General features: G+C 36.7%; 1 protein-coding gene across 1 annotated transcript in view; it reads left to right on the top strand.

The window, feature by feature from the left end:
• The window catches only part of NFAT5 (nuclear factor of activated T cells 5), a 125,014-nt gene that overhangs the window by 65,097 nt on the left and 46,982 nt on the right, over window positions 1–12,935 (top strand). The window contains exons 5-7 of the mRNA XM_008139960.3: window positions 4,941–5,133; window positions 6,831–7,021; window positions 10,915–11,087. Coding sequence (XP_008138182.2) covers window positions 4,941–5,133; window positions 6,831–7,021; window positions 10,915–11,087 — 557 coding nt within the window. The remainder of the gene's footprint in view (window positions 1–4,940; window positions 5,134–6,830; window positions 7,022–10,914; window positions 11,088–12,935) is intronic.

Raw genomic sequence — 12,935 nt, 5'->3', positions numbered from 1 at the left:
CTTAAAAGAAAACAAGTATACCCTTTCTTAAAATGTTGCTACTAGCAGATTTAAGAATTCTAGAACATATTTTTAGAACTATTACCTATGTAATAATGTTCTGAAAACATAGTAGCACAGAACTAAAAGGCTCATGTACATCTATCATTAAATACAGATATGTGTTTATTTGGGTTTTAGTGGAGAGAGGTTTTTTTTTAAGTTCCAGAAGAGAGATTTTTATTTTTATTTATTATAAATAAATGTTAAAGTTTCAAATGAAAACAAAAAAATTTTTGACTTAAGAGTTAGTCAACACACAAGGTTTGCAGTTTCTATTAAAGAGATACTTAGAACAAGCATGTCAAACTCAAAGGCTAACTTGGGCCAAATAAACAAGGTTTAAGTTTATGTGGGCCGCAAAAAAATAAAAGCTTCAGTTTTCATAGAAATGTAGATTTATTTCAATAGAGACATGCTGAATACAAAGGGCTGAAATAAATGTGTAATCGTTAACATAAAATAATAGAACATTTTAATAAAAATTAATATATTTTTTGAACATTAACTTACCAGACACTGAATAACTGCACAAATTAATAAGCGTAACGCAAATAAACCTATTTTTCTTGTTCTCCTAAAGCAAAATATTTCCTGTTGCGCACACCAAACAAGTCAGTCCAAGACTAATGACATGGACTAAAATATTAGCTGCTAGTATTAGTGGAGAGAAATGGTGTGCCTGCGCATAAGGCGTGTAAGGGAAATGAATACAACACGATTATAGTAGTCAGTCATTAGCGAACATTGTAGTTCGTTATTAATAATTATGTATAACAGGATATTGTAAAAATTAAGTTACAAAATTTTTATTAAAACGTTTTTTACATACTGTTATATTGAATGGGCTGCAAAAATATTCATTGTGGGCCACATGTGGCCTGAGGGCCACGAGTTTGACATGCTTGACTTAGAACATCCTTTTAGCTGCTAGAAGGAATACTGCCCCATTCATAAATTGCTTATTAAAGCGAATTCGATCTTGAAAAAAATAAACATGAAAGAGATATCTTGAGCTATATCTTTTCTGCCTTTGTATGACAGATATATCTTAGAAATGATTTAAGGTTACTCAGGGAAAGTATAACATTTGTCAAGACAAAATCTCTCATGAAATAATTAATGAAACAGAAACTCATCAAGCAGGAGAAGAATGTCCAGCTTCTTAGGTAGTGAAAAATATTTAACTCTGGCATATGGAAATGATGGAAGAAGTTTAAATTTTGAATTATTAAGAACTATATCAAGAAAAGGAAAAAACCATATGTAAATATAGAGAAAATTGGGCCTTTGAGGACAATTATTCTTCAACAAGAAAAACATTAGGAACATGAAACATATTTAGAAATGTTTTGAGAGATAGGTATAAAGCCTTAAATCTAATATGCCATAAACTTAAAATTTATGTAATGCTAAATTACAGAAAATGTACTCTCAAATAATGTTCTGTACCACAGTTTATTGATCTTCAAGATGGAAATAGCATTTTTATATGATTAAAATGTTATATAAGTTATGCCCTGGCGGGTGTTGCTCAGTGGTTAGAAATGTCAGCCTGGCCACTAAAGGGTCTCGGTTGGTTTTGATTCCTGTTCAAGGACACATACCTGGGTTGTAGGTTCGATCTCAACCTGGCCCTGGTCGAGAGGCGTGTGGGAGGCAACCAATCAGTATGTCTCTCTCACATCAATGATTCTCTCTTTCCCCCTCTTTCTCCATCCCTCTCTCCCTTCCACTCTCTCTAAAAAATCAATGGAAAAAATATCCTTACGTGAGGATTAACCAAAAAAAAAAAAGTTTCTATAATAGAGTTTATTAAGAAAACAAAACTATTTAAAAAAAATATTACTTGGTATTTAACCATTCCTAGCCATATCATTCTTAAATTCTTCTACTAAATTTCCTGAGACTCAGTAGCCCTATATTTCTCCTAGGTAATCATAGAAATTAAGATACGATGTTATCTTGATGTGAAACCTGTTTCAGGTATTTTATAATGAAAATTATTTTTGTGACATAGACAACCAGAAGACTATGTAATTAATACAAAGGAATTAGAATGTCATTTTAAGACTTTTGAATAGAATATGCCAAGAGAGTGGATTTTATTTTTAGATGCCATTTAGAAGTAAAATCCATTCAATTAAACTGATACTTCCTTGTTTTTTCTTAAGCCATCTTGCCTTAAAAATTAGTAATTTGCGTGACTAATAATTAGTTGATGTTTTCAATAGTTTTATGTCTAGAAATCTAAATATATATGTATTCTATTTTTACATTTAAACCTACGGATAGTTTTAAGGGCTTTTTAAAGTATAATTTCATAAATTATTTAATTACATGAGCTATTTTTCTTTAAACCCTAATGTGTATACTTTGTCAACTCACTCAACAGTCTTCATTCCAGTATGAAATATTTTGTTTTACTGAAATAGTAAAACTCATTATCAACTTTCTCATAAATATTAGCTTCACTAGCATAAGTGAATATAAAACCGTATCTTGCCAAATTAGTTGATATGCTAAATTTTCTTTATATCAAACTAAAGTAATGCCCTTTTCTATTATAAAATTAATAGATGTTATTTGAAAACTGCAAAAATAGAAGAAAATAAATAACTTATAGTCTAGTTATTCAATACAACTATTAGAATTTTGCTGTATTTCCTTTTAGTCCCTTTCAATGCATATTTGGGAGATTTTTTATATTAGGTTAAGTAAGTAAATATTTTTACTTTTATTTTAAAATGACTAAAAAACAGAATATCATTATAAAATTTTATAAGTAAGGGATTCCACATTTCATTCAGAGCAAATGTTTGCATTTCTACCCAGAACAATGAAAAGAAAAATAGGATTTATTGCCCATTGTTCCAGCTTCAACTTAGTACTTTGTTCATAGGATTTATTCTTCCAGGGCCTTTTAAATTACTTACTCAGGTAATCTTTGACTTATTATGTCAAACTTACTGGATGCCTTAGCCACTTACTATGATAGAAGCTCCTTTTTTCCTCTGCTTTTCTTTCTTTGTCTCTTTCTTCTTCCTATTTGTAAAAGTTATAAACAAACTTTTTTTTTCCAGCACCTACTCTTTAAGGAATTGTGTAAGATTCAGGGAATATGAAAATGATTCAACACTACTTGTCCACAAAACTCTTCTTCTTATCTACTCAGTCTTATTACATCCCTTTGTATCCCTTCTTTCCTTCATTCTTCTGTCCCTTTCTTAGTCATGGTTTGTACTCTGAGTGGAACCAGGGCTGGTTTTGTTATTGATAATTTGAGGCAACAACTTGGTTAGAGATGGAGGGGTAAACATTAGAGCCAGTTTAATGGCTGCTTAACCACCATGACTCCTCTGTGTTTGAAGTCATAATATTTCTCCTGGGGCCTATTTGTTTTAGGAGGATATTTTGTCCATAGTCATCTCTTGGCTTCTGTATTGTCAATGTGAGTATAAACTTAGGACTGAGAAGGTCATATAGAAAGCATTATAGGCCCTGACTATTTTTAAAAGTGCATGGATAATTTCAACCTTTTATTTTTTTAAATTTATCTTTGTTGTTGAACATATTACAAATGTCCCCCCTTTTTCCCCATTGACCCCCTTCACCTCAACCTATCTTAAAACTAACAATATTGTTTTCTATTTATTTTTATGACATATTTACAGTGCTTCAGATTAAATGTGTCTACTGGAAGTCCTAACCACCATTTGAAATATTTTTCTTTGAATCATATTCCACATAGAAAATGAACGATAAAATAAACATTAGAAACATAATTAAAAAAAAAAAGTTAGCTCTGTCAGGTTGCCCAGTGGTTAGAGCATCGGCCCTCGCACCAAAAGGGGGTTCGATTCCTGGTCAAGGGCACATACTTGGGTTGCAGGTTCGATTCCTAGTCCTATTAGGGTGCATGTGGGAGGCAACCAATCATGTGTCTCTTTCACATCAGTGTTTCTCTCCCTCCCTCCCTCCTTCCTTCCCTCTCTCCTTTTCCTCCCTTCTTTCCTCTTTCTCTTTCCTCCCTTCCTCCATCTTTCCCTTTCCTCCCTCCCTCTCTCTCTCTCCCTTTCCTCCTTCCCTCCCTTCTACTCTCTCTCAAAATCAGTGGAAAAAATATCCTCAGGTGAAGATTAACAAAAATAATAATAATAATAAATAAAAATACATTAGATTGCTTATTGGTAAAGCCCAGATTGTAAAATTTTTATGCACTAAGAGCTTTAATAATTTTATCACAAAAAATATGCTCTAAAAAATTATACTTCTGGGAAAGATTGTTTAGAGTAAAGTTAATTTCCAATAAAAATTGAATCACTGATTTTTTAAATTACAATTTTCTCAGTTAGATGTCCTAAGGAAGCTATCCAAAAGAATATTTTACATGTGCCTTCAGGTTTTCTTTAAGGCCCATTGTTTGCTTGTTTCTTTTTTGCTACCCCCACTTTTTTTTTTTTTTTTTTTTTTGCTTTGCAAGTCTGATTAGGAAATAATGGTAGTTAATCTCATAGCTTTATGTAATACTCACATATATATGTAATTTAAAAAATTTATTTTGACTGAAGTACAATGTGAAAGGTTATAAGTGACATTAGCTATGTTCTTTCTTATTATTCCTAATTTATTGCATTCAATCTTCCTTCTTCCTACCACATACATGCATTCTTTGTCTCGCCCTGTCCAAACTTTCTTTTATTTTTGCATCATTAATTAAATTTTAAAATATACTTTGTTATGGAATGTATCTTCCCCTAGGCTGTATTTTATTTTGTCATTAAGATAATCAGTTGTTTTTAATGTTACTGCCTTTTCTGTTTCCTCCTTTATCTTACATGACTTTTGTAAAGAAACAACACTTTTTGATGCTTTTTCCATGTTGTGCTTTGACTTCTCAGAACATTGGAAAACCAAAAAGGAACTGGAGTAAAGAAAAGCCCTATGTTGAGTGGACAGTATCCTGTTAAAAGTGAGGGAAAGGAGCTAAAGATACTTATACAACCTGAGACCCAGCATAGAGCTCGGTACCTGACAGAAGGTAGCCGTGGCTCAGTTAAGGATAGAACACAGCAAGGCTTTCCTACAGTAAAGGTACTTTTTTATTTAGCAATATATGAAGAATTTTCTCCAGTTTCATTTATTCGTTATTTTGTTTTTAACCAGCAAAAGCTGCCTAAAATAGAAGTATAGGCTTGCTAACTATATGTATTAGAATTAAAGTAAAAGTCTGACTGAACCCTAAGGTAAATATTGTTACTTTGATGTCATTTGAATTTTAGTTTAAATGGAAGGAAATGATAATGTGTTCTGATAAGAAAAATATCTGGGAATCATGAATTTTCTTCCTCTTATTTTTGGTATTAGTAGCAACCATAATTGATTCTTCCAAACTTTATATTTAAGAAGAAATTTTAAAGTGAATTCAAATAAATATTTCAGAAATTATTATGAACTTAAAAAATAAGGTTTTTGAAATGGCTAATGTAATCAGGACTATTCAACTCAGGAAAGGATCAGTTGATAGGTAACATAAGTCTTCAGTTTAAGAACTAGGATATCAACTGAGTATCTTTTCAGAACTTAGACTAAAGGAAAAAGGGGGCTCAACTTTTAGCACCTAGGCTACCTTGTTACAAAGAATATTTTTCTTTGAAGACAAACCATAAAAATTGGGTAGGGGATGTTTAACAAGTGTTCTAACCTCTGCAAAATACCAAACCGGTTGGAATATTGCCTAGTCACATGGTAGATTCTTGATAAATACAGTTTGTATAAATGTGTTAGTTGAACAATATTTAGTTGGACTGCCTTTCGTTTTATACTTGAATGAAATAATGGTAGAAACTTGGGATCAGGAAACTTACGGTTGGTTAATAGTCATATGTACAATATCATTTCTGCCCCTCTACCATTCACTACATCAAGCGTGTCAAACTCAAAGGCTAACCCGGGCCAAATAAACAAGGGTTAAGTTTATGTGGGCTGCAAGAAAACAAAAACTTCAATTTTCATAGAAACGTAGGTTTATTTCGATAGAGACATGCTGAATACAAAGGGCTGAAATAAATGAGTAATCGTTAACATAAAATAATAGAACATTTTAATAAAAATTAATATTTTTTCTTGAACATTAACTTACCAGACACTGAATGACTGCACAAATTAACAAGCGTAACACAAATAAACCTATTTTTTTGTTGTTGTTCTCCGAAAGCAGAATATTTCCTGTTGCACACACCAAACAAGTCAGTCCAAGACTAATGACATGGCCATTGGCTGCTAAAATATTCGCTGCTAGTATTAGTGGAGAGAAATGGTGCACCTGCGCATAAAGCATGTAAGGGAAACGAATGCAACACAATTATAGTAATCAGTCATTAGCGAACATTGTAGTTTGTTATTAATAATTATGTATAACAGGATATTGTAAAAACTAAGTTACGAAATTTTTATTAAAACGTTTTTTACATACCGTTATATTGGCTGGGCCGCAAAAGTATTCGTTGTGGGCTGCGAGTTTGACATGCTTGCACTACATCAACCAATCCTCAGTCCCCTTAACAAAACCAGTAACAGGCAAGTGAGAAATTTAAACTTACGATTTTCTGCAGAAATTTAGTCAACTCTCCTTTATGAAAATATTTTACCTCTCTTTTTCTTGAGGATTTAAATTATGTCTTTATTGTAACCCAGTTATAAATATAAGACGTGGTACAAAATGCTTGATTTTACAGTTAGATTATTTGAAAGGCTAATTAGTGTTTATGCTCCATGTTATCTCACTCCAGTTGGAAGGCCATAATGAGCCAGTAGTGTTGCAAGTGTTTGTGGGTAACGACTCTGGTCGAGTGAAGCCACATGGATTTTATCAGGCCTGCAGGGTAACTGGGCGAAATACAACTCCCTGCAAAGAAGTGGACATTGAAGGCACTACTGTTATAGAAGTTGGCCTTGATCCGAACAACAACATGACACTAGCGTAAGTACTTAGTAAAAATTTTTTCATTCTCTCTATATATGGTAGGCAAGAACATTTTTAGTTTCTTGAAGATTTTGATTATTTTATTAAAATGTTTATAAAAATAGATTATTAAAGAACGGTAATGGATTAAAATCAACTCTTACTCTTTGCTAGAGAATTCCTGTCATGAAAGGCAGGGAAATAAAAGCCAGGTGGAATGCTTGCTTTTTGGAAAATAATATACTTATTTGTTGGTATTAACAATATTAACATTAAAAATAAAAATTACAATTTGGTTTGCTTTCCCAAGTTCTGTTTTCTTAATGTTTGTCTTAGAAACTATTTAACAGAGACCATTCATGGTTCCTTGACCCATCTTTTAATTAATTAGTTAATTAATTTTTAATTGATTTTTAAAGAGAGGATAAGGGAGAGAGAGAGAGAAAAAAACAACAACACATCAATGTGAGAATGTAACATCAATTAGCTGCCTCCTGCAGGCCCCCTTCCGGAGATTGAGATCACAACACTGCATGTGCCCTTGACTGGGAATCAACCCAGCAACCTCCTGGTGCACAGGACTATGCCCAACCAACTGGGCCATACTGGCAAGGGCACACTTTGACTGATCTTGGTGTGTAAAAGCATATTGCTAGTCTTAATTTGCCTTCTGTTCTTATTTTTCTATATTACAAAAAAAGTATGTTCTGGGACTATATATTTTTCATTTTAAACATTTTCATTGCCTGAAAAGTATTAGAACTGTTAGTGATTTAAATTAAAAAATGTTTCCCTTAAACCTTTTGTTAAGGACCTTGAATCCTGAAGTTGAACCATAATAGCAGCAAATATATAGAGTAGACCTATGTTGTAATTGTTTGTATTGGATAGCTAAAGACTTTCTCTAGTTGGCTTTGTTTCTTTTATTTTTTAATTTTTATTGATTTCAGAGAGGGAGAGATAGAAACATCAGTGATGAGAGAGAATTATTGATCGGCTGCCTCCTGCACACCCACTAGTAGGGATGGGGCCCACAACCCAGTATGTGCCCTGACCTGGAATTGAACTGTGTCCTCCTGGTTCATAGGTTGATGCTCAGCTCCTAAGCTACACCAGCTGGGCTGGTTTTGCTTCATTTTGAAAGCCATTTTGCATAGGTTAGTAAGAAGTTAATTGGAAAAGAAATGTTTGAAAAATATTCAGTAAAGCCTGGCTGGTGTGGTTCAGTGGTTGAATGTCTACCCATGAACCAAGATGTCACTAGATCGGGCAGGGCTCATGGCCTGGTTTCGGGCTCTCAATCCCCAGTCGGGGGGGGGGGGGGGGGGGGGACCTGCAGGAAGCAACCGTTTGATGATGTTTCTCTCTCATTGATGTTTCTGTTTCTCTATCCCTGTCACTTCCTTTCTCTCTAAAAGTCAATAACAACATTTTTTTAAAGAAAGGTTAAAAAAAAAAAAGATATTCAGTAATTATTTTTAATGTTTTAAAAATTATGAAAGTAAAAGTATATAGTGGCCGAAACCGGTTTGGATCGGTGGATAGAGCGTCGGTCTGCGGACTGAAAGGTCCCAGGTTCGATTCCAGTCAAGGGCATGTACCTTGGTTGCGGGCATATCCCCGGTAGGGGGTGTGCAGGAGGCAGCTGGTTGATGTTTCTCTCTCATCGATGTTTCTAGCTTTCTATCCCTCTCCCTTCCTCTCTGTAAAAAATCAATAAAATATATATATTTTTAAAAAGTATATAGTGGAAGAAAGGAAGGGAATAATCTATATATATAAAAGCCTAATATGTAAATTGTCCCCTTGGGAGTTTGATCACTCACTATGACCTGCGCTGACCACCAGGGGGCGGCACAGAACGAAGGAAGGCCCCAGCCAGCAGTCAGAAGGCCCCAATCGGCCCTGATGGCCAGCCAGGCCTAGGGAGGGACCCTACCCGTGCACGAATTTGTGCACCGGGCCTCTAGTTGATTATAAAAATAGTACCTGCCCTAGCTGGTTTGGCTCAGTGGATAAAGTGTCAACCTGCAGACTGAAGGGTCCCAGTTCAATTCCATTCAAGGGCACATGCCCGGGTTGTGGGCTCAATCCGCAGTAGGGGGCATGTAGAAGGCAACTGATCCATGATTTTCTCTCATCATTGCTGTTTCTCTCTCTCCCTTCCTCTCTGTAATCAATAAAAATATATTAAAAAATAGTATCTAAACATTGAAAATACAGAATAATTGAAAATAATAAAAAAATAATCATAAAAAGCTAAAACCATACCTCTCAATAGCCAACTTCCCAGAAATAACCATAGCCAATGCTCTATCCACTGAGCCAAACCGGCTATGGCTAACCTCTATTTTGATATTCATCTTTCCATCCTTCCTTTCTGATAAAATTGAAATAATATTGTACCCACTGTTTTGTAACCTGCTTTTTACTTAGCATTTTCCCATAACATTAAATATTATCCTATACTAGAGGCCCAGTGCACGAAGATTGGTGCAAGAATAGGCCTTCCTTCCCCTGGCTGCCAGCACTGGCTTCCCTCTGGCACCTGGGACCTGGGCCTTCGCTCTGGCCGCTGCCTTCTGCCTTCGCTCTGGCCGGAGCCGCCTTCCGCTTTCGCTCTGGCCCTGCCGTCCCCCCTCATAGCAGGCGTCCCGCCCCGCCCCAGCTGCATCGTGCCTGCGCGCGCGTGTGCCCAGAGGTCTGGAGTGGCCGTGGTGGGGCGCCCAGAGGTCTGGAGTGGCCAGGGTGGAATGTCTGCGTCATCGCCATGGCAACAACACAAGCATCCCAGCCCGGCCACCACCATATTTGTTGTGTCAATTTACATATTTCCTCCTTATTGGCTGTGGGCACCACCATCTTTGTCACAGAGTGGTGGTCAATTTGCATATTCCATCTTTATTAGATAGGATCATATGTTTTTATGGCTACTTAGTGTCCCGTTCTTGTTGGGGTAATTACTAATATTATAAAAAGTAAAATCCGCCCTAACCGGTTTGGCTCAGTGGATAGAGTGTTGGCCTGTGGACTGAAGGGTTCCAGGTTCGATACCTTGGTTGCTTCCTGTAGTGTTGTGAAATAAAGTAGCCTGTGGTTGCGGGCACATCCCCAGTAGGAGGGGGTGTGCAGGAGGCAGCTGATCGTTGTTTCTCTCTCATCGATGTTTCTAACTCTCTATCCTCTCCTTTTCTCTCTGAAAAAAATCAATAAAATATACACTGAGTGGCCAGATTATTATGATCTCTGAACGCATAATAATCTGGCCACTCAGTGTGTGTGTGTGTGTGTGTGTGTGTGTGTGTGTGTGTGTGTGTGTGTGTGTGTATTAGAGGCCCGGTGCATGAATTCGTGCATGGGTGGGGTCCGGCCAGCCTGGCCACGGGGGAGGGGACATGGGTGGTTGGCCAGCCTGCCTGCTGGTCGAACTCCTGGTCAAGGAGACAATTTGCCTCTTATTGTATAGGATATACACTGAGTGGCCAGATTATTATGATCTCTGAACGCATAATAATCTGGCCACTCAGTGTATTTAAAAAAAATAAAAAGTAAAACCCATTTCCTCTATATCTGAATTAGCTGCCAAAAGACAGAGGCTAAATTTATTTATTTAAAAAATAACACAGCAAAAATACCTTTTGTAAATCATTCCTTATGTTCAGATTTTGAAATAATAATTTTACCTTTTTGTTGTCTTTTCCATTACAAATAAAAAGCTGACAAGATTAGGAATTAGAAATAGTCATGATTTACCCTTCAATACCTTTTGAAATTGGAATCTTATAATTATATTACACATTCAAAAATTAATAAGGAAGCAACTTTAAAAAAAAAGAAACTTGTTATATTAAAAATACTGTATCATATGTACTACAGAAAATATCAGTTAATGTACTTTTTTCTGTTTTTAGGGTGGACTGCGTAGGGATATTGAAATTGAGAAATGCTGATGTTGAAGCCAGAATAGGAATTGCTGGTTCCAAGAAAAAAAGTACTCGTGCCAGATTGGTTTTTCGAGTTAATATCACAAGGAAAGATGGCTCCACTTTGACACTGCAGACACCCTCTTCTCCGATTTTATGTAGTAAGTAAGAAAGTAGGAGATATTGCCGGCGCACGCAGGGCTGGCGGACGTGCAGGGGCGGGGAGAAAGAAAGTAGGAGATATTAAATATATGGAGGTTGTTTTTTTTTCATTTCCTATAATCTTTTAGACAGTCTAAATTTCAGATGCTTCACATACTCAAGCTTTTGGTCATGCAAAATTTGAAGCATTAAAATCTATAGTCAAATTTTCGAGACTAAAGATGGATAATTTTGAATAAAATTCAAAGGATATATAGCATTTTGTAGTTTTCCATTATCGTCCTATACTGATTTAAGACATAATTTAAATAGTTTACCAGAAGTAGATTGGAAAGCCAAAATATTTTCCCAGCATCTTCATTGTGTGATAAATTGCTATGACCCTGTGTTTTGTGTTGTGAACATAAGAAACAGTAGGTAAAAGATATATGCACCTACCTATGTTCATTGCAGCATTATTTACAATAGCCAGGAATGGAATCAACCTGTGTATCCATCAACAGATAAATGGATAAAAAAGATGTATTTATACACACAATTGAATATTACTCAGTTATAACAAAAAAGAAATCTTGACATTTGTAATGACATGAATGGGCCTAGAGGGCATTCATTATGCTGAGTGAAATAAGTCAGACAGATAAACCAATGTTGTATGATTTTACTTATATGTGGAATCTAACAAAAACAGAAACAAATGAACAAACAAAACAGAAACGGAGGCCTAGATACAGAGAATAACTGTTGGTTGCCAAAAGGGAAGGGGAGTACGGGTGAAAAGATAAAGGAATAAGAGGTACAAGCTTTCAATTATAAAATAAACTAGAGGCCCAGTGCACGGATTCATGCACCGGTAGGGTCCCTCGGCCTGGCCTGCGGGGATCAGGCTGAAACCAGCTCTCTGACATCCCCTGAGGCCGAGGGGTCCCAAATTGCAAGAAGGCGCAGGCCAGGCCACGGGACCCCACCGGTACATGGGCACCAGGCCTCCGATATCCCTCTATGGGTCTAGGGTGCAGGTGAAGCAGATTCAGGGCCAACAGTGCCCCAGCAGCAACCTAACACACGGCCAATTCCACAAGGAATTGGGCTCCCTCTACTGGTCGAAGTGTCTGCCCCCGATGGTCATTGCATGTCACAGCTACTGGGTGAACCGTCGGACGGTCTCTTAGGCTTTTATATATATTGATAAGTCACAGGTATGTAATATGCAGCACAGGGAATATATCTAGTAATATCATAACTTTGTTCAGTGACTTATTGTGGTGGTCATGTCATAAGGTATGTAAATGTCAAATCACTATATTATATACTTGAGAATCCTACCTAATAATAGACAAATATGCAAATTGACCATACCTCTGACACGCCCACAAGCCATGCCCACCATCCAATCAGAGCGAGTATGCAAATTAACCCAAACCAAGATGGCTACAGCCACAGAGAGCAAGGTTTCCTAGGTAACAGAGGAAGCCAAGCTTTCCGCATGCCCTTGCTAGGCCTAAGCCTCCACTCAAGCTACAAAGTTTCAATTATAGAAAGTAAACAAATTCAAACAAATGGTGGCAGGATGGAGCTTGAGAGAGCAGGCCAGGGTTGCCGCCGGCAACAGGGGAAGCAAAGCTTTCCGCACACCCTGGCTGGGCCCACCCGCTTAAGGCAACAAAGTTTCAATTATAACCCCAACAGAAATGGCTGCCGGCCTCGGAGGGAGCCCCAGGCTTGGCTCCGCTCCAGGCTACAAAGTTTCAATTGTAGAAGGAAAATAAATTCCAGATACCAGGGCCTCCACTTGGGTTGCCAGGGGGCGTGGCCGGCCTGCAAACCACCACAGGCCCCTCTCTCAG

Source organism: Eptesicus fuscus, chromosome 21, assembly GCF_027574615.1.
Source record: "Eptesicus fuscus isolate TK198812 chromosome 21, DD_ASM_mEF_20220401, whole genome shotgun sequence".
In the NCBI taxonomy this organism is placed as follows: Eukaryota; Metazoa; Chordata; class Mammalia; order Chiroptera; family Vespertilionidae; genus Eptesicus; species Eptesicus fuscus.
This window is presented reverse-complemented; position numbering and strand designations above follow the sequence as displayed.